The 24,894-nt window shown below is 42.5% G+C and overlaps 1 protein-coding gene across 1 annotated transcript; it reads right to left on the reverse strand.

The window, feature by feature from the left end:
* On the reverse strand, positions 1–22,839 carry FAH (fumarylacetoacetate hydrolase). The gene is made up of 14 exons (XM_032232643.1): positions 22,717–22,839; positions 18,358–18,468; positions 16,695–16,816; positions 14,129–14,178; positions 11,550–11,640; positions 10,439–10,536; positions 9,582–9,634; positions 7,667–7,766; positions 5,205–5,335; positions 3,051–3,126; positions 1,925–1,971; positions 1,715–1,816; positions 810–927; positions 1–265 (listed from the first exon to the last, which is right to left on the reverse strand). The coding sequence occupies exons 1-14, from the start codon at positions 22,795–22,797 to the stop codon at positions 189–191; spliced, it is 1,257 nt and encodes a 418-aa protein (XP_032088534.1). The 5' UTR covers positions 22,798–22,839; the 3' UTR covers positions 1–188.
* Between the last annotated feature and the right edge of the window lie 2,055 nt (positions 22,840–24,894).

The raw sequence follows: 24,894 nt of genomic DNA on the forward strand, positions 1-24,894 counted from the left end.
TGTTGTATTCCTAAAATATATTTGCCAAGAAAATATCTGGAAATCAGAAAGTGCCAAGAAAAAAATTGACTAAAGAGAGAGAGCGTGAGAGAGCGAAAACTGTAACTGATGTATGTTTCTTTATGTCAAACAATGGTAGAAATATCTCCAAACGTCTCCATTTTGTATGATATGTCAAAGACACCCTCTTAGATCGTTCTGGCAGGAAGGATTTTTCCAGAACATTCACCAAAACCAATCCTGTGACCTTTTCCCTGACAATACCCTGAAAGAAAAGAAAGAAAGAACCCAGATTCGATCTTGCAACATGAAAACAGATCCAATCCATATCCAGGTTGAGGCCCCTGTTAAAATCTCATTTCCCCAAATATCTCAAGGACACCCTCCAGAGTTCCCATTAATTAACATCCATATTAATGAATAAACAACTCCTAAGATTTCACATCAGCTTGTGACTTCCCATCCAGATGTTTCTTCTCTTCTAGGCCTTATTTATTTATTTATTTATTTAATTAGTTTGTATGCCGCCCACTCTCAAGAGACTCAGGGCGGCTTACAAGTAAAAAAGGAAGGGGGGGACATACAAAAAATAAAAAACAACATTAAAAGCTCACGGAGGATAGGTGTAACGTGGGTGTACCTAGGTACACCCACTATCGCTCGCGCGGCTGCGTTCTGGACTAACTGAAGTCTTCGAACACTCTTCAGGGGCAGCCCCATGTAGAGCGCATTACAGTAATCCAGTCTCCAAAGCAGCCCAGGCTACAGGTGCACAGCTGTTTTCACGGCCTACATTCACATCTGCTTACCTGTCATAATGACCTCATCTCCATCCTGCAGAAATGTTCGGGACTGACCTTGCCCGAGATCGATACTTTTTGTCCCATTCCAGGACAGTTCCAACATGGACCCAAAATTCTCAGGTTCCTTCAAAAGCAGAAATCGGAACAAGAAAACGGAGCATCAATGGACTCTGTAACTATTGCCCTGGTCTCTGTTTTGCAGAAATTAAGGCTGCTCTGAGATTTGAAGAAGAAAACTGCTGTCAATCCTTCACCATAATTTAATATTTTATTCTCTGGAAGATGAGAGAGAGCCAAGAGAACTTTTGGTGTTGTTATTTTTAGCTAAAGCATATAAAATCTCAGAATCGTGATAGAATAAAAGCTGCCAAGAAGAATTCGAATTAAGCTATATCTAAATTCTACTTCTCCTGGTAGCCTATCAGTTTTTTTTTCTATCTTCCATCCTTTATGTTATTTTCTCAAAGCAGGAAGTGGAGAATTAGCAAGAATCCAATCTTGATAAAATGTATAGCAGGATCTACAGCAATGGCTGTTGCTACATATATACTGCAACTGGGGATATTGGAAATGGAGGACTACATGTCCCATGGTGCCATCTTTCCTTGATATACCACTGTCTAAGGCCTTGATGTACAACTATAGTCATAACAAGGGAGGCAATTCTGCTGGCACTTTCTCTCTTTCTCTACTATACTTGAATGGAGCAGAAGAAAATCCAATTCTTAATGCTGTGATTCCCAAGTTCTGCTATGCCCCAATCTGGAGATTAGAAAGGATCTATTGAAATGCATTTTGAACTAGCTTTAAAACCTGGTTGGCTTTATTGCTATGGCGGTTAGATTCCTCACGGCAGGTTTAAAATTTTAATGCAAATATTTGGATAACCATATGATCAGTTCAATACTTACTGGCCCACTAATAGTTCCAGAGGCCAAAAGATCTCCAGGTTTGAGGTTGCAACCGTTAACGGTATGGTGAGTTAGCTGTTGCTTCATGGTCCAATACATATGCTATGTATCAAGAAAGAGAATGATAGCCATAGAGACATATGAACATACTGTACATCAGTTTTCCATAGGTGATGTGAGAAATTAGATTATAACAACTTTTTCTCTTACCTTAAAGTTTGACCTACAAATATTTGTCGGCTTGCTCATACCATCTCCTAAAAGCAAGCAAATATTATTAAGGAAAGTAAAGGAAATCTGTGCCTTCCCCACATTTTGAAAATGATCAAACACACAAACCAGGGAACTTTAATCTGCATAAGCACAAATGAATTCTATCTTCAGGGTGTTTTTCCCTTCATAAGTACAGGGCACTCCCTTCTGATGACTTTCATCTGAAATTCACGTACTGCCTAAAATAGTGTATTGGTGTGTGGGGATTAACTTGGGAGACAAGAGGAAGCGCCACAGTCAACCAGCTGGTACTGATGATGCTACCTAGTTGGGTAATGAAATGTCTGACAGAAAACAACCAAGCTCGGAAAGCACCAAGGACCCCTCATTTCAACCCTGCGCTATAATATTCTCCTTCACTGAGACTCCTTCATCGTCATGCAAAAGGAATCCCAGCCCAGAGAAGGAATAGGGGCATGGGAAGCACCCCAGAAAAGACACTCGCTAGTTGTCTAGGAATTAAAAGGAAAGGGGGGGGGGAGAAACATTTTCAGGCTCGCAAGATTCTATTATTGTAACCCTACAATAAAAGCAGTGTTAGTGATGATAATGGTTTGTGCTACTTGTCTGAATTACATCAAAGGGCTGGCATACATCTAGGTCAGAGGTCAGCAAATGTAAACACTCAAATAGACACAAAGGTCAAAAACGGAACCCCCCCCATTCAATTCTGGAGCCGACCAGAAGTCCGGTTCCCCCACTGTCGAGTCTCCTCCTAGCGCAGTGTCCCTTTTTTCCTCTACCTGTCCTAACTGAAAGTCATATCCATTGTGGAGCCGACCAGCATCAGGGAGCCGCAGCAGAGGGATGACAGAGCCACATGCGGCTCCAGAGCCACTGATCTAAGTAGTAACAGGGTGGAGATAGCTCCAAGCAAGAATCCTAATCTCCAAGGTCAAATCAACAGCTTGGATAGAGGACATTTCCCCCCTCCCCCATTTTCAACAAGAAACTACATAGACTAAAGACATTGTCAAGTCACATGTCATTATCTTGGTTTCATGAATTTGCTCCTTTGGAGCTCCCCAAGTTGTACATCGACTTGAAACCACAGCGTACATACCTTTTATAGCAACGAAGAGATTTATGTCAAAAGTATACGGCTGGTCATCAAATAGGTAAGGCAGGGGCTTGGGATCCTTGAAATAATAAAAGAAACATCACTCTCTCTAATAGTAAACTGGATGTTAGGTTTCCATTAAATGCCCTAATTGATTCATGAGCCTCGAATCAAATTTCAAAAGAGAAACCGGTCATTGATTAGGAGCATTTGGGCAATGCCTGTTTTGTACAGTCAGATCTTAGCTTATTTGAAATATAGCTGAACTTTACCCCCGTTCCTTCCCTCCACTCAGTCTGAGTGATAAATCACATTCCCCAATGAGGTGCACCCCTCCCAAGTCTGCTGCGGTAATCTGAGATCCGTCTAGCCCAAAGTATGCGTGGAATGCGCTCCCCCCTTTCCCTACTATGTCAACTTTAGGAGTTGGACTTCTAATGGTTCATGCAACACTCAGAAGCAGAATCCAACCCAACACCTCTTTTCCCTTTAATTATATTGTTGTTGTAACTCTTGATACGTCAGGTTGTTTCAGTGAAGTGAAGTGATATAACTATTGCTTCATATTTGATATACTGTGTGTTATAAAGTGATATAAATATAAAAGAAGGACAGACAGAGTCTGAGGTGGAGTCAAGAGAGGAATCAGCCTGGAATCATTACATTCCCACAAGCGATCCAACTCCACACCCTCTTGAATTCCAGTTGCCCTTATCGAGTGCCAATTGAGTGCTGACCCATTAACTAGATTCTTAACATGAGCAATAAATCAGCTTAACTAAAACAAAGGTGGTCCTGATTCTTTGTCTGACAATAAAACTATTATAAATAATTAGCCTTCTATTGTTTAACAAGCTTAAGATACTGAAAACACAGCACTACATTAAAGGTTTGTCAGTAATAATTATAATTTAGGATGTTAATATTTCAAGCAGAGAATTATTTAATTTTCTACACTATTAAGGTAAAGGTAAAGATTCCCCTCGCACATATGTGCTAGTCGTTCCCGACTCTAGGGGGCGGTGCTCATCTCCGTTTCAAAGCTGAAGAGCCAGTGCTGTTCGAAGACGTCTCCGTGGTCATGTAGCCAGCATGACTAAATGTCAAAGGCACATGGAGCGCTGTTACCTTCCCACCAAAGGTGGTTCCTATTTTTCTACTTACATTTTAAATATGCTTTCGAACTGCTAGGTTGCCAGAAGCTGGGACAAGTAACGGGAGCTTACTCTGTTAGATGGCACTAGGGATTCAAACTGCTGAACTGCCGACCTTCTGATCAACAAGTTCAGCATCTTAGCCATTGAGCCACTGCGTCCCCATATCACACTATTACTTACATGTTAATAGTTTTAATCTTAATGATTATGGAATATTGAAACCTCCACTGTATCGTGTGCATGTATTATGTATGAACACATTTTGGATTACTATCTGTATGAAGCTAAACTGAATTATGGGGAGAGAGCATCCCTCCCAAAGTGGTAGGGTCTGGTATCTTGGTTCACCGACAAAACCGCGAAGCCCTTATCCGCGCCGACATAAGCGCGGAGGGCAAATCCGCGCCTTCCGAAGCGCTCAGCACCCTAACCCTAACCCTAAACCTAACCCTAGCCTAACCCTAAACCTAACCCTAAACCTAACCCTAAACCAAACCCCTAAACCTAATCCTAACCCTTACCTTAATTTAAATTGGCTTTCTGTCGCCGCGCTGTTTTAAAGCGCCCTTCTGTTGCCGCGCTGTTGTCGCCGTGGTGATGACGTCGCGGTGATAACATCGCAGTTTTAGCGACGCGGTTTTGTCGCCGCTATTTTGACAAGTGCGGGCCACGTGGTATCTTGACTACTTTAAGTTCACAGTGGCGTGTCCTGTGTTTACACTTTGTACCAGTGATGTGCTATGAATCCTGTCGCAACCAGTATGCTGAGCACTCACCACTCTGCGACACTCCAGCTGCTCAGCGGAGCATCGTGCATGCGCCGTATGCTGCAGGCACATGCACAAATGGCCCGCTAGCTTACAAAGAGGTAAGAAACGAGGGCAGGTCGGTGGGCCCAACGGAAACAGCGTTCCGGTACGGTGGCAGCTAGGAGCAGCTGCCACCGGTATGCCCATACCGGGGCATACCGCCCCAAAACCCACCATTGCTTTGTACCAACCTGGATAGGATTTGGCAATGCAAAGGGCATCAGAGCTTCCATAGTGACAACCCATGGAGAGATAGTGGTGCCAAAACTCTTGCCCAGGAATGGACCCAGGGGGACATATTCCCACTTCTGAATGTCACGAGCTAAAGGAAGGGGGAAAAAAAGCAGAGAAACCTTCTGGATGAAATCATCTCCACATCACAATTGCATCTAAAAACTCTGATTTTTTTTTGGTGAGCAACTGAGTTTTGAGCTCCATAAATCCATCACACCAGAAAAAGAAAACGAACATGGATTCACACGGAGAGCAGTACATAACATTACAATGTTTGAAGATTTCCAACTCTCTGCATAGATCCCTAGGAAGTGGTTCCACTTAATCTGGGAATGTTCGTTGTGCAGGTGTGTGTCCTCCATGGCCTAGTTCATACTAGGGCCTGCAGAGTCACGCTGAATCACACAGGAGAAAACAAACTCCTAAAACGCCATAACATCCTGATAGTGCATAACATAACATTCTGAGATGTGCCCTACCATTGACGTCCAGGATTTGACCATATATAGACTGAGCAGTAGATTAGAAATTGTACTTTTACAGGCTGTTTTTACTCACATGCTATTGCTCCTCCTGCCTTTGTCCTATCTCAATAAAAGGGGCTCTCAGACCCCCAATCTGGGTCGCTCCATCTCGAGAAAGTTTGTCTCCTGTCTTTTCTCAACATTGGCCTCATGGTCGACCCACGGGAATCTCACAAATGCTTGCTTCTGATGGCATAGATTCAGTTAATCAGTGGAACGACTTGCCACCAGAAGTTGTGGGTATGCCAGTCCTGGAGGTTCTTAAGAAGAGATTGGGTAACCATTTTTCTGATATGATATAGGGTCTCCTGCCTGAGCAGGGGGTTGGATTAGAAGTCCTCCAAGGTCCCTTCCAACTCTTGCTATTCTGTTAGTTTTTAGAAGATACTAAGTCCTATCTATCTACATGATTGCTAGATAGCCCCTCATTTAAAAAGCCAAGCGTTACCTAAAAATCTTAAGTCAAAATAATAGCTTGGTATTGAACTGAACACAGTGAATGGCAATTATATGCAGAAATTCTATAACACCCAAATTAAATGTCTCAGTATCCTATGCTATTAAAATGTTACTGAAATTTCCTGGGCAATTATTCATTAACTCATTAATTAATTAATTCATTAATTATTCATTACTTGAGAGACCGCCTACTGCCAATTACCTCCACTAGACCGATAAGATCGCATAGATTAGGCCTCCTCCGAATTCCATCAGCCAGCCAGTGTAGACTGGCAACTACCCGGAGGAGAGCCTTCTCAGTGGCTGCTCCGACCCTCTGGAACGAACTCCCCGTGGAGATTCGGACCCTCACCACCCTCCAGACCTTCCGCGCCGCCCTTAAAATCTGGCTGTCCCGGCTGGCCTGGGGTTAAAGACTCTAACCCCACTCGAATTGTATGACTGTTGTGTGTTCTTAAATGATGTAGTATCTTCATGTTGTAAATTGTTTGTCCTTCCCCCCCCCCTTTGAACTGTGAGCCACCCTGAGTCCCCCCAGGGAAAAGGGCGGCATACAAATAAAGTGAAACTGAAACTGAAACTGAACTCTTCACACAGATAAAAGAATTGTGTCTCTAGTGATATTTCCTGGTACCTACCCCATTCTCTGTTCCAGAAGATTTTTTTTTTAAATAAAATATTGTATTTTTTAAAAAAAAGAGAAGATGTCAAAGGAATTAGTGTCTACAGTAACTTCTACCTCCATCTGGCAGTTATAAAAGTTGGGTCTTTTGCTTCACTTTGATCTGTGGTTTATTTAAACATTGATGTTGCCGCACACCTTCCAGCCAGATCTGGATAACCAAATAATTGACTGATTTGACATCAGTCAAATCTGGAGCAAATTTTGCGAGGTCTGCCTTATTGTAGAAGTTTATTTTGTAGAAGTTTATTTATATGCCGCCCTTTTCCCTGGGGGGGACTCAGGGTGGCTCACAACCCAAGGGGGAGGGGGAAACAAACTTTTAACATATAAGACAATACATAATTAAAAACACAACATTCATACCATTCGGGCGGGTTACAGTCTTAGCCCCAGGCCTGACGGGATAGCCAGATTCTGAGGGCTGTGCGGAAGGTCTGGAGGGTGGTGAGGGTACGAATCTCCACGGGGAGATCGTTCCATAGGGTCGGAGCTGCCACCGAGAAGGCTCTCCTCCGCGTAGTTGCCAGTCGGCATTGACCAGCAGATGGAACTTATGTTGGCCTATAGCAGTGGTTCCCAAACTTGGCAACTTTAAGACTTGTGGACTTCAACTCCCAGAATTCTCTAGCCAGCAGAGCTCTGCTGGCTAGAGAATTCTGGGAGTTGAAGTCCACAAGTCTTAAAGTTGCCAAGTTTGGGAACCACTGGCCTATAGTCTACCATCAAAGGAATACGATTAATGGTGCATTACCGCTCCAGTCGTTCATGAGTACCATTCCAAAGATGTGTTTGTGAGCTTCACCAATGGGGATGGGCACTCCCAGCGTGTTTCCAGGTCCTACAAAAAATGCCTGGAAAAGGTAGAAGGAAACTTTGTCAGGCATATCAGAAAAGCGTATCAAAAGCATATGTTCAGACAACTGACCTGGAAATAAAACAGAAGGGCTTTTGAGAATTGTCCCAAAGGTGCTTTTTCAGGAGGCAACTGGACTTTCTTGATTTTTAGAGTAGAATAACAGAGTCGGAAGGGTCCTTGGAGGTCTTCTAATCCAACCCCCTCCTTAGGCAGGAAACCCTACACCACTTCAGACATAAGGTTATCCACATCTTAAAACCTTTCAGTGTTGGAGCATCCACAACTTCTGGAGGCAAGTTGATCCATTGATTAATTGTTCTAATTGTCAGGAAATTTCTCCTTAGTTCTAGGCTGCTTCTTTCCTTGATTAGTTTCCACCCATTTATTTTTGTCCTGCCCTCGGGTGCTTTGGAGAATAGCTTGTCTCCCTCTTCTTTGGGGCAGCCCCTGAGATATTGGAAGACTGCTATCATGTCTCCCCTAGTCCTTCTTTTCATAAGACTAGACATACTCAATTCCTGCAACTGTTCTTCATATGTTTTAGTCTCCAGTCCCCTCATCATCTTTGTTGCTCTTCTCTGCACTCTTTTTCTTTGAAGGTGTTTCACTTCTCATCCAAGAAGCTTCTTCAGCTCTGACAGGATAGTGACGGATGGAAGGATTTATATTCCTTGCAGAGAGCTGGACATTTGCATCCTTTTAGAGAGTCATTGAGGCCACTTGGAGGTATGTCTGTGTCCTCAAGAGTCACCTGAGTGGTGCTAATGGTTCCTGTAGTCCGCAATTTTTCCTCTGGAAATCCTGATACAGATAAACCTCCAAGTGGTTCAATGATCCTCTAAATGGATGCAAATGTCCAGCTCTCTGCAAGGAATATAAATCTTTCCATTCCCCATTATAGAAGCTTCTTGGATGAGAAGCAAAACATCTTCAAAGAAAAAACCAGAAAGTTTTGAAAAAGCACTTTTGGGACTACCTGGATGACTGAGAATCTCTTCAGGCTCTTGAGAATTCTTGATCAGAAACCTCCACAGGCAAGAATGGAATAATGAAGATATATTATGTGTATTATGATTCTCTTCTTTTAATCCCTGCTCCAGAAACAGCCCTAAATCAATTATCCAGGTCTTGGCATTTCTGGAATCCCTTTTTCTGTTCCACACACCTCTCCACTCCATTGCAAATTATACAAAGGAGGATCCAGAAAATGACTATATAATTTTATTTTGCGCCTGAGTGAATGTCTTTTGTTCTCCCGCTGCTTTAAATTGCCGTGTTTACACAATGCTCTTCTTGCTTTGATTAATTTAGATCAAGTTGTAGCCATGTGTGCACTTGTGTCTATGTCTATCTGTGCATCAGGGGCGGATTGCTGCCGGTTTTACTCCCAGTTCGCAACCCGCGCACAATGCTTGTTTGTTTGTTTATTTGTTTACTGGATTTATATTTATACGCTGCACATGTGCGTGCTGTTCAATGTAGATTGCTCTTTGCACATGCACAGAACAATTTACAGGGAACTGCACACGTGCAGTCTCTAAAAACCAAAATGGCGGTGGTCCAGCGGCAGCAAGGGAACTGGTTTGGGGGGGGGGCAGGCCTGGGTTGCTGCTGGTTCTGCGACCCAGGCCTGAATTCCACTACCGGTTCAGCCGAAATGGCCCAAACCAGGAGCAACCCACCTCTGCTGTGTGTGTATTAACCGAAAGGTACGATAGAAACGTATTTCTTTTTTCACTTCTAAATGCAAAAGGGGATGTAGATAGTGGCAACGAAAGAAGAATGAAGAACCTGTAAGAAAATACCTCACCATTTCTAATTCAATGTCCAAACGTTTAGAAGCAGCGACAAGCGGGCTCTTACCTGCGATTTAAACAGAATTCATAAATGTGGGACTGTTTTTTTCATTAAACCAAGAACAATTACTGCATTTTTCGGAGTATAAGACGCTCTGAAGTATAAGACGCACCTAGCTTTGGGGAAGAAAAACAAGCGGGAAATATCTACCTCTGCCTCCCAGCAATTTGCCTCCTTGCAAGAAACAGCAAACAGTACAGACAATATACTATGTTTGTAGTGTTATATTTCAGACTATACTTGTACAGATGCTGTTAAAATTGATGTGCTTTCTGGGAGTATAGTTATTCTCTGCTATTTAAAAGAAGAGCACTTTTTAAAACAATAGCACTGGGCCTCTTCAGATCAAGCATTTATTTTAAAAAGCTTCTTCATTTTGTTAAGTTGTCTAGAATAATAATATCTTTAAAAAATAAGTCTAAAGATATGAACATTCTATAGGCATTTATAGTTGTTGACTTACCTCCTGCAGCCAACAGCCTGATTAGCACAAGAAAAAAAAATCTGCCTCTGCCTCCCAGCAATTTGCCTCCTGGAGCAAGTTTCACTTTCAGTTTCTCCTGATCATCAGCTGTTTCAGGCTGCAGGGATTGCTATAGCCTATTGCAGCCTCCGCAAGCCCCGTTTGCGGCAAGGAGGTGGATTACTGGGAGGCAGAGGCCAAAAGGTTGGGGTCAGTGGGTGGGTGGGGCTATATTCAGTGTATAAGATGCACCCAAATCTTCACTGTCTTTTAGGGGGGGAGAAAGGTGCGTCTTATACTCCTATGGTAAGTGTTGAAATTTGCAAGTAGAGACCTAAAAGACTCACTTTCATTAGGACACATTTGGCCCACCGGTCTTTTGATTGGGGTCCCAGAGATGACGACAGAAGAAGCCCGTCCGTGGTATCCAACTGGCAGGTGCAACCTTGGAAGACACATGTGTTACTCATGTGTTAAAAGCACATCTCGCTTCTAATCTCCGGAGGGATACAGTCAGTCCTCCAGTTACAACACTTGATTTAGTGACTGTCCGAAGTTACATCGGCCCTGGAAAAAATGACTTAGGGCCACTTTTCACACTTACGACCCTTCCAGCATCCCCGTGGTCAAAATTTGGCAATTGACTCACATTTATGACAGGCAGGATCATGAAATCCACTTTTACGATGTTCAGACAAGGAAAGTCAATGGGCGAAGCCAGATTCACTTAACAACTTTGTTACTAACTTAATAACGGCAGTGATTTGCTTAACAACTGTGGCAAGAAAGGTTGTACACAAAACCAATTCTTGCCTTTGTTGTAGAACAATCTCTTGCCCGGATGATAATGGACTTCTCTTTGTTGCCCTTCCAAATTCAATGGGGAGGGACTGCAGTTTAAAGGAAATATCCAAATTATAGGATGGAATAACAGAATTGGAAGGGACCTTGGAGGTCTTCTAGTCCAACCCCCCTGCTTATGGAACGGCACTGAAGTTTTTATACGCTCTGTTGCTTTCAATGTTTTCTGGGGTGCTTGTTAAAGGATTTTGCTGCGGGTCACTCCATAACCATTAGGAGGCAAACTGATGGATAACTATTGGGTCCTGCAATAGATAACTAGTTCAAGCTACCCAATTTGCGGGCCACAAAACCCTAAAATTTATTTATTTATTCATTCTTGGATTTATTTTTGTGATCCACAAATTGAACAGCAAATTGCCACCCAGCTGACATTTTCAGAACAATAATGCAGCCTCCATTCAATTAAGTCTGAATTACATAATTGCACCAAACTCGTTCCAATTTTTGTTCTGGCTCCAACCAAAGACCAACCCCCTCAAAAATTGCAGCACCTCAAAGGCAGACAATAAATCACTGCAAATATTCACCCCAATCAAGCCAATAAATTAGGTCCGCTGTATCTTCTTGTTCAGAGAAAGAAGGAGAGTTACTGACCAGTTGGGCATTAGCGCATTCTCCTTCCCTCTAAACATCACCCCGACGTTGGTTGCATGTTGGCGAGAAGAGTAGAAATCTGTGTAATCTCCTAGAAGGGAAAGAAATAATAAATGAGTGAGTGAGTGAGTGAGTGAATGAATGAATGAATGAATGAATGAAGATAGATAGATACCCTGTTTCCCTGAAAATAAGATCTCCCCGGATAATAAGCCCAATAGAGCTTTTGAGTACATGCGCTAAAATAAGCCCTCCCTGAAAATATTGCAACAGAGCAGAAGCCATGAGGTGACTATGCTCACTTCCTCCTGCATCTCAAAAATAATAAGACCACCCGAAAATTATGCCAAGCGCTTATTTTGGGGAGTCAAAAGAAAATAAGACCCTGTCTTATTTTCGGGAAACATGGTAGGTAGGTTGGTAGGCAGGCAGGCAGACAGGCAGACAGACAGACAGACAGACAGACAGACAGACAGACAGATGGTAGAGATAGGTAGGTAGGCAGGTAGGCAGATACATGAGAGGTAGGTAGGCAGGCAGGCAGGCAGACAGACAGATAGATAGTAGAGGTAGGTAGGTAGGTAGATAGGCAGACAGAGATAAATACATGGGATGGGTAGGGAGATAAGCAGACAGATAGATAAATAGATGATAGAGATAGATAGATAGATAGATAGATAGATAGATAGATAGATAGATAGATAGATAGATAGATAGATAGATAGAGATAGGTAGGTAGACAGGCAGGCAGGCAGGCAGATACATACATACATACATACATACATACATACATACATACATACATACATACATACATACATTCATACATCGATGATAGAGATAGGCAGGCAGGCAGATGATAGATCCTGCAAAAGTTTGTGGAAAATAAGAAAGCTAGGATCCTATGGGACTTCCAGATACAGACAGACAGCAGGGAGGTTTTGGCCAATCAATCAATCAATCAATCAATCAATCAATGTCTTAAAATAAATTTGAATTCCCCCCCCCTTCTCCAATGACCGACATGTATTGGTAGTCCTTGATTTGCAACAGTTTAGTGACTGTTCAAAGTTACAAGAGCACCGAAAATAGTGACTTACGGCTGTTTTTCAGTTACAACCTTTACAGCCTCCCCAGGGTCACGTGATCAAAATTCAGATGCTTGGCAAGAGGTTCATACTTATGACCGTTGTTGTGTCCCAAGGTCACGTGATTCCCCTCGGGAGACCTTCTGACAAGCAAAGTCCATGGGGGACCCAGATTCACTTAACAACCTGGTTACTTACTTATCAATCTCAGTGATTCACTTAACAAAGGCGGCAAGAAAAGTTATAAAATTGGGGCAAAACTCCCGGAACAGATGTCTCACTTAATAGAAATTTTGGATAAATTGAGGATTACCTTTGTTTGCTTTTAAAGGAACTTTTGATAAAGACAATTCTTCTACTGCCCTCTGCTGTTCTTCAGTGGAACCTCTTGCTTATTTTTATATTTGTGTTTATGTTTGCATCTATGTCCAGCCCCACTTCCACTCCCCGCCCAGCCCAATTCTCTGCTGTTTGATTGATATTAAAGGTAAAGGTTCCCCTTGTACATATGTGCTAGTCATTCCCAAATCTAGGGGGCGGTGCTCATCTCCAATTCAAAGCCAAAGAGCCAGCACTGTCCGAAGACGTCTCTGTGGTCATGTGGCCGGCATGACTAAATGCCAAAGGGGCACGCTGTTACCTTCCTAGCAAAGGTCGTCCCTATTTTTCTACTTGCATTTTTAATGTGCTTTCGAACTGCTAGGTTGGCAGAAGCTGGGACAAGTCACGGGAGCTCACTCCGTTACGCGGCGCTAGGGATTCGAACCGCCGAACTGCCAACCTTTCTGATTGGCAAGCTCAGCATCTTAGCCACTGAGCTACCGCATCCCTTTTTGGATTGATATTACTGACTTTAAAAGCTATGCAGGAAGGCGCACCATTTTTGCCACCTTCAAATCTGGTCTTATTAATTCAGATCTGAGAAACAGCCCTCCATTACTGGACACAACACTCCAGTAGTTTTCCTGCAAGCCAAACGTTAGCCCTACAAGAATAAGACAAGATTCAAGTCTTCATTTATGCCCAGGGAAGTGGTTTTTACCCATTCTATTATTAAAGGCTTGGCCTTCTCTGGGTTCCATCTGCCAGCCAGTGTCGGCTGGCGATCCCCCGGGGGAGAGCCTTCTCTCTTGCTGCTCCGGCCCTCTGGAACGAGCTCTCTGTGGAGGTCTGGACCCTTACTACCCTCCCGGCCTTCCGTAAAGCTACTAAGTCCTGGCTGTTCCGACAGACTGGGGGCTGTTGAAATATCCAGCCCCGCTTCAATTGTGAATGTTGTGCATTTTTAATTTTTTTGTATCGTCTTATTTATTCCCCTTTCCCTGTTTTATTGTAAGCCGCCCGGAGTCCTTCGGGAGTGGGCGGCATACAAAACTAATAAAACAAAACAAACAAACAATAAAGGAGTTTGAATGGCAGATTTCAGAATCTGATCACCTCGTTCCTATATCATTACGAACTATAGAGAGGCTCTACCTTCCAAGAACTTACCAATTTCAGCTGGGAGATGCATGATTGCAGACGCTTGAGATATAAATGCTCTGGGGAAGAAAGGAAAGGAAGCAGGACAAATATTTTATTCTCAAGAAACAACTCTTCTGAAATGTCCTTCACTCTCTACCACCAATGCAAGAATTTAGGCCAGGGGTGTCAAATGGACGTGTATCAGAGTTTGTTGCAAAAATCAGATCCAGAAAGCACACACAGCTAACTGATTCAGCAGGATTCATTAACTTCTTTATGTACATAATAACACACAAATAAATGTACAATACCAACAGCAGGTTATTCCAACGTGGTAGAAAAGATAGATCAGTTTTCAGTTTCAATTCAGAGAACAGACTGAATTAGTTCTCTTGCACAGACTTAGAGCTACATAGGTAAGCCACACCCAGGCTCTGAGCTGTCTGGCATGGCTCTCAGTCACCAAATAGTTCCCATTGGCTGACCTGTTGCTACGTCCTATTACAGTTCATGAATATTCTGACAATGTCTCACCTGCTGGCCCCGTCCCCGCCCAGTTTAGCGAAGGGGGGAAAAGTCTTGATATGTCGCGTGAGTTTGACAGCCCTGATTTGGAACTATCAGGCTGAATGTCCTCAAAGTTTCCTTGTCTTTAAAGCATAAATATCTTCTTCCAAGAGAAGACAATATTTGTAGCTCAGGGTTGAATTGTGGAGTCCTGGGTGCCCTCTGAGCTTGGTGGTTTTCTTGCAGATGTTACCCAACTAAGTAACAGCACTAATGCTAGAAGGCAAACCTCACTCCCTCTAGCATTGATAATGTTACCGAGTTGGGTAAGAAAACATCTGCAAAAAAACAATTAAGCTCAGAGGGCACCGAGGACTCCACAGATCAATAGTTAATGTTCACATTTCCAAATCTCTCATTTGTTGCTTAAATTATATTGCTCTTGTTCTTAGTTGCGAAGTCATGTCCGAGCCATCACGGTCCCATGGACTTCAGGCCTTCCTGTCCTCTACCATCCTCCGGAGTCCATTTAAGCTCACACCTACTGCTTCGGTGACTCCATCCAGCCACCTCCTTCTCTGCCGTCCCCTTCTTATTTTGCCCTCAATCTTTCCCAGCATTAGGCTCTCCTCCAGTGAGTCCTTTCTTCTCATTAGGTGGCCAAAGGATTTGAGTTTCATCTTCAGGATCTGGCCTTTTAGAGCAGTCAGGGTTGATCTCCTCTAGGACTGACTGGTTTGATCGCCTTGCAGTCCAAGGGACTCAGAAGGCGTCTTCTCCAGCACCAGAGTTCAAAGGCCTCCATTCCTTGATACTCAGCCTTCCTTATGGTCCAACTTTCTCAGCCATACATTGCAACTGGGAAAACCATAGCCTTGACTATATGCTTTTGTTAGCAGGATGATGTCTCTGCTTTTTGGTATGCTGTCTAGATTTGCCATCGCTTTCCTTCCCAGGATCAAACGTCTTTAATTTCTTGGCTGCAGTCCCCATCTGCGGTGATCTTGGAGCCCAGGAAAATAAAATCTGTCACTACCTCCATTTCTTCCCCACCTATTTGCCATTAATTATATAGTGATTAATAATACTTAATACATGTATAGTCTATTGTGTTTTTTTCCTGACCTTATCAGATCTTTTTGCTTTTACATTTTTTTGCTTTTTATACCACAGTCCAGAAGAACTATGAGATAACACCAAGAAGTGACTTAGGCAGATGCTTCCCTAATTCAGTGGAGTATAAGAAAGGGGAAGGCACAATAAAATCAAATTTGCAAGATTCTCTTATAATGATCAATCTCAATAAAAGCAGTTTAAGCCCTCCTGTGGAGTTGATATCTGGTCTACTTAGCAGGGCTGACATCATCATTGCAAATCTGCTAATGTTGTGCCTAAGTAATAGAAGCTGCATATCTCCATCAAGGTAATCTTACTTATTCTTTACACACAGTCAGAAATCAAGTGGGTTGATTAATGGCAAAAGTCGATAGTCAATAAGTCAATTGAACAGTGGATCAGATTGCTACCTTGTCCAGTGAATTGCTGTTTAAGGGCTAACTTACAAGCTATCTCTTTGATTCTAACATTTGTACTTGAGAGACCGCCTGCTGCCAATTACCTCCCACAGACCCATTAGATCTCACAGGGTTGGCCTCCTCCGGGTGCCATCTACCAGCCAATGCCATCTGGCTATTACCCGGGGAGGACCTTCTCTGTGGCAGCTCCGGCCCTCTGGAATGAACTCCCCGCAGGGATTCGGACCCTCACCTCTCTCCAGGCCTTCCGAAAAGCCGTCAAAACCTGGCTTTGCCGGCAGGCCTGGGGGTGATGAGTTCCCTCCCCTCTCGACATGTATGGTTGTGTGACTGTTGTTTACTTTTATTATTTGTATTTTGTTTTTTTATGTTCCCCTTTTCCCTCTTGAATTGTTCGCTGCCCTGAGTCCTCCCAGAGAAGGGCGGCATACAAATAATAAAATTCTATTCTATTCTACTCTATTTTGGAAACAATTGTCACTGCACTCCCACTAAATTGCACATCACTCATACATTCACCAAAGGGACACTCTAGTTCTGTATTGAAGTACCTTTTGCGTAACTCTGCGTTATCTCTGAGTGTTGGCTCTTTGTCAGAGAGAATCTTTTGCAGCCATGATCTGGCCTCCGTCCAAGCTTCCCAGCCCAATGCCATGAAAGCATTGAGAGTCGACTGCAACGAAGGTAAAAGGAGAGAAATCATGTCTTTCCAGGGCTCTGATACAGGATATGGACAGCAAGCCACTAAGAGGGTCCCAGGTCCCACCTGGTGTGCAACCTGGAAGCCATTTGTCCACCCCAACACTAATGGGAAACCATGATGGGTCACTTTGCTAGCCATGCATGCAGAATGTAGCTTAAGGACTTTTTGTGGAAGGCACACATTCAGTGGGCCCTGAGTCTCCATCTCAGTCAGTTTTCTCAAGAGCTTGATACTACATCAAACAGTCTTTAGAACAAAAGATAGATGCCAGCTGTCTCCCCCACTCAAAAGAGAGGGACTCGGAGCTCTTTACCTGCAGGGGCAGGAGAAAAGGATACCAAAATCTAACATTTGGTTCCACTATAAAGAGCAGTCACTGGAATTCTTTTGTAAAGTCTTTGCTAGCTTTTCTACAATGAACCCATGGGTTGAAGCTTGTTGTTTCTTAGAATACAGCCCTCCATTCTACCTTGTTCTCTTCTGTCAATAATTTACTAAGACTGTATTAATATCAGTCTTCTCTTCCTTCCTAGTTTCTATCTCTCCCCACTTATGACTATAACCACGTTGCTTGTATCTTTCAACTTATATTGTTTTATTTGTTTCCTAGTACAGTTTGATAGCTTATTAGTAACCTTGACTATCACAAAGTGTTGTATCTTTTTTATTTTTGATGAATTCTCCTTATGTACACTGAGACCATAGGCACCAAGGAGAAATTCCTTGTGTGTCCAATCACACTTGGCCAATAAATATTTCTATTCTATTCTATTCTATTCCATTCTACTCCACTCCACCCTACCCCACCCCACCCACCCTACTCTATTCTATTTCTATCCTATCCTACCCTATCCTATCCTATTTTATTGTTGAGAAAAAACTGAAATTATCCCAATCATCGTTTCTCCCGTCTTCCTTGGAGTCAAACATGGACCTGGTGACCAGCTATTTCACTGACCTAACTCATAAGTACTGTGTTTCTTACAGGGTGTCACCTAAGATTGCTAAATCGAGAATCCAAATATATATGCCTACTAAGGTTCTACTTAACTCTCTCCAATGCAATCATCCTTCAGATTATGAACATTATCTTCCAGATTCCTGAACAACACCTTGACCTGAAGGCCTAGCATAAATGTTGAACTTACTCACGGAATCAAAGGATTATAGAATTAAAAGGAATGGCAAGCATCTTGTCTGACCTTCTGCAATACGAAGGAAGACCCATCAATCCATACTTAAGAGTTCCCCGGCCTCTTTCTTAAAACCTCTAGAAGGTGAACAGCCCACAACCTTTGCAGGTGGACTCTTCCATTGATCTTCAAAATTAACCCTGGTACCAAAATTTAACTTGTTTAATAGCTAACCCTGTGTTTCAACTACTATGGTTTTCAGAAGAAGCAATATGCCAGCGAGCTTGTAAAAATCTAAGAAACCCACCATTAGTTTAAATCTGACTGAAGATGACATTCTGTAAGACAGTTCTCCTTAAAAAGAAAAAACCTCAATACCTGCTCAAAGACATGGTGTTGCTTGGAAAGGACAGGTCCATCAAACAGATGTTTAACAGAACTGAGGTCCAGCACCTGATCACCAATGGCTACTCCAATCCTGTGTCTGGGCTACAAGAGAAAGATAAAATACACACGCGAAGCAGAAGTTTCTCAGCTGCTATTCTGGCCTACCAAAGTAATCTTGATTATATTATAGCTCGTTATCACATCCTCAAACCCTCACAGCTTCCACCTTAAACTGTCTACCGTGGATCTCCCCCCATTCCTAAGAGGTCCGTAAAGAGGGTGGGAATAAGCACACCAGTGTGCCTACCGGTGGGTTCCGGCTGCTGCTACTGCCGGTTCGCTCAGAGATGTGCCCCCCCCCCCCCCCCCAGTACTAAAAATATGCTTCGGAAGCGAAAAACAAGATAGCAGCACCCATGGCACCACCAAGAGAATTGGTTTGGGGGCGTGGCAGGCATGGGTCACTGCTGGTTCCAGCAATGCAGGCCGCCAAGTTATTACCTATTCATCCGAACCGGTAGAACCCACCTCTGGTGCCTAATGTCCCTATCCTACTGTCCCCAAGTATTTGTATTCATTTCCTTTGTCCATGTCCATGTTTATACTTATACCTACTATTATGTACATGTTTGACAACTAAGTAAGTAAGTAAATAAATAAATAAAAGTAAATAGGGGGAGAAGGAGAGGGGGGCATTGAAAATCAATATTATAAAGTATGGGGCTTGTTTTACCAATGGCTAGATAAAAAAAACTTGGGAATGAAATTGTTTACTTATGTTGTAATAGTTTTTTGTTTTTTCTTTTCTTGCTATGATAGAGAGTACTATTCACATGATATATAAAGTACAATAATGATTTTAATGTATAAGAATGGGATGATTTGAACACCTTGGTATAATTGTATGTAGTGACCATGTTAGAAAGATTAGAAAGATCTTTGTATATTACACAGATCAATGATGATGTAAGGAACAATTGATATATACATGAATTGAAATACTTAACCACTATATGGATTAATAATTAACAACGGGATGATCAGTGACATTATTGGTCAATTGAAAATATGAATGTATGTTATAAATTAATGGGAATCCTTTGTTCTATTCTTCACTTTTCCCCCCTTAGAGATAGGTGACACTATAATACTTTAAAGACTCACTGTTATTTGATAGATAATTATGAATTTAAGGAAATAAGGATTGTTACAAATGAAAGAATATTAATGGTAATTTGAATACATAATGCCCAATGACAGCAAAATACTCAGTTATGTTTAATGTAAACCAGTGATGTTAACCCTGAGCTTAAGAATTGATGCACAAAAACCTGTAACCAAATGACATGCTTGATGAAATGGAGGAAAATTGCTTTTTGTTCTGCTCTTGCTTCTTTTTGTATGTGTTGTTTTGTTTAAAAAAGAATAAAAATATTTTTTTTTTAAAAAAAGAAAATCTCATTCTGTTTCTCTGCAGATGACTCCCATCAAAAATAAATACAGAGAAATACATGATGGGCTAGAGAAAGCAAACTAGAAGAGAAAGTAGGAAGGAGATACAGAACCCAGGCAATGCACTCTTAGAGAAAAGGGGGCAGGAAGAAGGGGAAAACAGAAAAGAAAAGATTAAATACATAAGTATATATATAATAGAGAGATACAAAGAGGAGGGGAAATATAATTAGGATAGATTAGCGAAGGTAAGGGAACAAGAAAAGATACCAATTATATTTGGGTTTGCCGAAATACCATCCCAAGGAAACATAAACTGAGACCCGAAAGAGACATCTATAATAATAGAAAAGGAAGAGAGAAAGGAAGAGAGAATGAAAGGAAGATGGAGGAAAGAAGAAAGAGATAAGGAGAGGAGGACGGTAGGGAGAGGAAGAGAAGGAGAGATGGTAGGAAAAGGAAGAGTAGGAGTAGAAAGGGAAGAAGGAAGGGAAAGGAGAGGAGGAAGGAGGAAAGCAGAGCAGGGATGGAGGGAGAAAAGAAAGGGAAAACAAGGTGGTGTTACAACAGGAGGAAGGGATGGTAAACAAAGCAACCCAAACTGTATACCTCTATTATAACCTATAAAATGGAATAACAAATGTATAAGAATGATAAACATAAAGAAGAAAAATAATTATGTGAATGTATACTTAAAATGGTATATAAGAGAATAAAAAAAGATAAAAATGTTCTGGCAAAAATAAATACAGAGAGCGCGAGAGAGAATTGGGGTCGGAGAGCATAAAATGTTTTTTTAAAAATGGAAAAATCTCATCCCTTGGATGCTTGTCCCTCTGAAGCTTCAGCAAACAGGAAAGTTAATGTATAACTTAGGATGTAGAATTCAATGGCTCTGGCACTACTGATTTTGGTGGCCCTCCAAGAAGCTAAAATTTTCCCCATGTTAGCCCCTTACTTTAAGACTTTATGGCTGGCCAGTTGTTATTGTCAGAGAAGAATCGTAGATTTAAAATTTACACAAATTAGGGTTCTCGGAAGGTTGCAAAAGGGGATCGCATTGACCTCGGGACACTACGACGGTCATAAAGAGGAACCAGCCCCCAAGCATCCAAATGTAAATCCTGTAATCCTGGGGATGATGCAATGGTCCCAAGAGTGGAAAATGGTCCCTTTTTTTCATTGCTATTGTAATGTTGAACAGTCACGAAGTGGACTGTTGTAAGTTGAGGACTACCTGTATTTTATGAGCAAATTGGCCAAGCTTAGAAAGCAGTTAAGAGAAGGTGGGAAAGAGATGTCAGCCCTCTGCAGAAAACTTACGGCTGGAAACTATGAATTAACACTTTGAATGCAGGGGAAGGGGGAGAGACTGTAAGGAGGAGAGACCAAAGGACACCTTTCTGAAAAGCTCTCCATGACGCTAGAGTCCTAGAATCATAGGGCTGGAAGAGACCCTCAGAGGTCTTCTAGTCCAACCCCCTGCTCAAGGCAGGAGACTTATACCATCCCAGCCAAATGGTTATCCCTTCTCTTTTTGAAAACCTCCAGCGATGGAGTGTTTTTTCTGGTGAGACCAGTCAATCAAGGCAGCCTGGTCTACCCAAATATGGGACGGAGCATAGTGCTTCTGTAAGTAGCCCAGGTTCGAATCCCAGATTTCAAGCTGAAAAAAGCTAAATAGCTTCAAATAGATCCATACTAGTCTCCCTTCATTTCTTTGTCAGTAAATATAAATTCAACACAAACCCCGCAGTGATGGAGCATTCATAACCCCAGAAGGCAATCTATTCCATTAATTGCTCCCATTGTCAGAATGTTTCTCCTTACATCTAGGCCTAGACTTGACATCCTCAAGCAAATTAACATCTTTGGGACTATTCCAATCAGTGGTGGCTTTCAAAAACTTTTGGAACCTACTCTGTGGGTGTGGCCTCCTTTGTGGGAGTGGCTTGCCGGCCATGTGTTTTTTCTCTCTCTCTCTCTCTCTCCTTCCTTTTGTCTCTCTGTCTCTTTTTTCTTTTTTTCTTTCATCTCTCTCTCACTTTTTCTTTTTCTTTTCTTTCTTTTTCTTTCTTTCTTCTGTCTCTCTCTCTCTCTCTCTCTCTCTGTGTCAGTCTGTGTCTCTGTGTGTGTGTGTATGTGTGTCAGTGGTGTGTTTCAAAAATTTTTGGAACCTCTTCTGTAGGTGTGGCCTGCTTTCCGGGTCCACTGGTGGAACCTCTTCTAACCGGTTCGGTAGATTTGACGAACTGGTTCTACCGAACTGGTGCGAACTGGTAGGAACCCACCTCTGATTCCAATTATTATTTAGCCACGACTACCACATGAACAATGAGAGACATGGTGGCTCAGTGGCTAAGACGCTGAGCTTGTCAATCAGAAAGGTTGGCAGTTCATCCGTTTGAATTCCTGCCAACCTAGCAGTTTGAAAGCACGTAAAAAAATGCAAGTCGAAAAATAGGAAGTTGGTGGGAAGGTAACAGCTCCGTGCACCTTTGGCGTTTAGTCATGCCGGCTACGACCACGAAGACGTCTTTGGATAGCGTTGGCTCTTTGGCTTTGAAACGGAGATGAGCACCACCCCCTAGAGTCGGGAACGACTAGCACATATGTGTGAGGGGAACCTTTCCCTTTACCACACCTCAACAAAGTTATGGAAATTAGTATTTGTTTGGTGGGCTTTTAAAAGTTATTTTTCACAAGTATGTTCCCTTAAAATCAACGGCAGGGTTGATGAGTGTCTCGCCTGATTGTTAAGACTTAGCAGCGTTGCAATTTCCCAAGGCCAAGTGCCTGAATTGGATCCCTAGGACCCATCGGGATCAAGAGACACAAAAGGAAAACAAAGAGAGATGAACTCAAAGTAAAAAAAAAAAAAGTAATTTGTTTGCTTACCTCGTCTTGTGTGGAAAAGATTCCATAGGGCAGGTTTTGAATGGGGAAATGGGAATTCTCGCCCACTTTAATAAAAGACATGCTGCTTTGATCTTTCAGGCACCACGGAGAGAAAGAGAGAGTTTTGCAGATGTTGCTTGTATTGCTAAATCCCTGGTGGGCCCCTCCTATTCTTCAATACGAAACAGCCAATCAGCCTCGTTTCTCCTATCCCACCCTCACTGAATTTGCAGTCTACAAAACCAGGAAGTTAAACAGTGCCAGATTTGCACAAGACGTAACAGCAGCTCCAGCTGTAACCTCCCTCCCTCCCTCTTTCACTCAAATTCTTCCTAAATCCTTCCCCAGCAGATTCATCCTAGAGAAATCAAAAAATGAGGATTTGTAATGGCTGAGAGATACGTCCCACCTGTCAATGTTTAGAGGTTTTATTCAACTTGTATGCCGCCCTATTCCCGAGGGACTCAGGGCGACTAACAAAACCGAAGGGAAGGGGGGGGGACAATACAAAAGGGAAGGCAACAAAAACAAACAACATTACAAAACCAATTTAAAAGGTCTCAACAAGCACACCAGTTCGAGTGGGGATGGAACTCAGCAGCCCCAGGCCTGCTGGAACAGCCAGGTCTTAACGGCTTTACGGAAAGCCTGAAGGGTAGAGAGGGTCCGAATCTCCAGAGGGCCGGAGCAGCCACAGAGAAGGCCCTCCTCTGGGTAGTTGACAGCCGGCATTGGCCGGCAGATGGAATTCGGAGGAGGCCTAGTCTGTGGGATCTAATGGGTCTTTGGGAGGTAATCGGCAATGATTCCTTCAGCTTCAACCTCAATAATACACGGGCAAACAATTGATACAAACTCAAGGTAAATCTCTCCAAACTCGATTGCAGAAAATACGACTTCAGCAACAGGGAGATCAACGCCTGGAATGCTCTACCTGACTCCATTGTTACAGCCTCAAACCTTCACAGCTTCAAACTCAAAACTGTCTACTGTGGTTCTTACCCCATTCCTAAGAGGTCCGAAAAGAGGGCATGCATAAGTATACCAGTGTGCCTACCATCCCTGTCCCACTGTCCCCATTTTTTTGTACTCATTTCCTTTGTCCATGTTCACCTTTATACTTGCACATATTATCTTGTACATGTTTGACAAACTAAATGAAATAAATAAATAAAAAATAAAATAAAATAATCCAGCCCAGAGCTGCTAGATTAGTGAGATGGGCAGCATAGGACTTTAACAATAAATCCTTCCCTCCATTTCAAACTGTCACTAAACTTTGTTGAAGGAACTTAACTTTTTGTAATGCTACAGTACAAAAATTGCTTCTCTCCTTGACTAGTTTCCACCCATTGCTTCTTGTTCTACCCTCAGGTGCTTTGGAGAATAGCTTGTCTCCCTCTTCTTTGGGGCAGCCCTTAAGATATTGGAAGATTGTTATCATGTCTCCGTAGTCCTTCTTTTCATCAAACTAGACATACCCAGTTCCTGCAACCATTCTTCATATGTTTTAGCCTCCAGTCCCACCTTTCTGAAAAGCTCTTCTCTGTCCTCTTTCTAGAGTCTCCACATCTTTTTGACATTGTGGCGACCAAAACTGAATGTAGTGTAATGGACTGAATGATGGCTAATAAAACAAGATTCAACCCATTCTTTCTAGAGGCTGCTTCATTCCAGCTGAGTGATACAGTAATACAATACAATAGCAGAGTTGGAAGGGACCTTGGAGGTCTTCCAGTCCAACCCCCTGCCTAGGCAGAAAACCCTACACCACTTCAAATGGTTATCCAACATCTTCTTAAAGACTTCCAGTGTTGGGGCATTCACAACTTCTGGAGGCAAGTTGTTCCACTGATTAATTGTTCTGTCAGGAAATTTCTCTATCCTCCTGGAGGGATGGCTTGTTCTAAAAGCCTGGGTTTGTTCTTTGCTCCATCATTATTACCGAAGGCCAGGTGACCTCGGGGGGACATAGAATGAGCTTTGCCCGATTGTGTTTTCTAATCTCAGAGCTCTTCAGCTATTGGACGGTTTAACGTTTTAAACAAACAATGCAAAGCCATTAATAAAACTTTACAAACAAGAAACGATTCAGCTCACCCAGCCTAACCTAAGCTAGAAGCAAACCCATTATATGAAGACTTGCTGTGAAATGCAACTTTTTTTTCCTTTGGTACA

Source organism: Thamnophis elegans, chromosome 16 (assembly GCF_009769535.1).
Source record: "Thamnophis elegans isolate rThaEle1 chromosome 16, rThaEle1.pri, whole genome shotgun sequence".
NCBI classification, from domain to species: domain Eukaryota; kingdom Metazoa; phylum Chordata; class Lepidosauria; order Squamata; family Colubridae; genus Thamnophis; species Thamnophis elegans.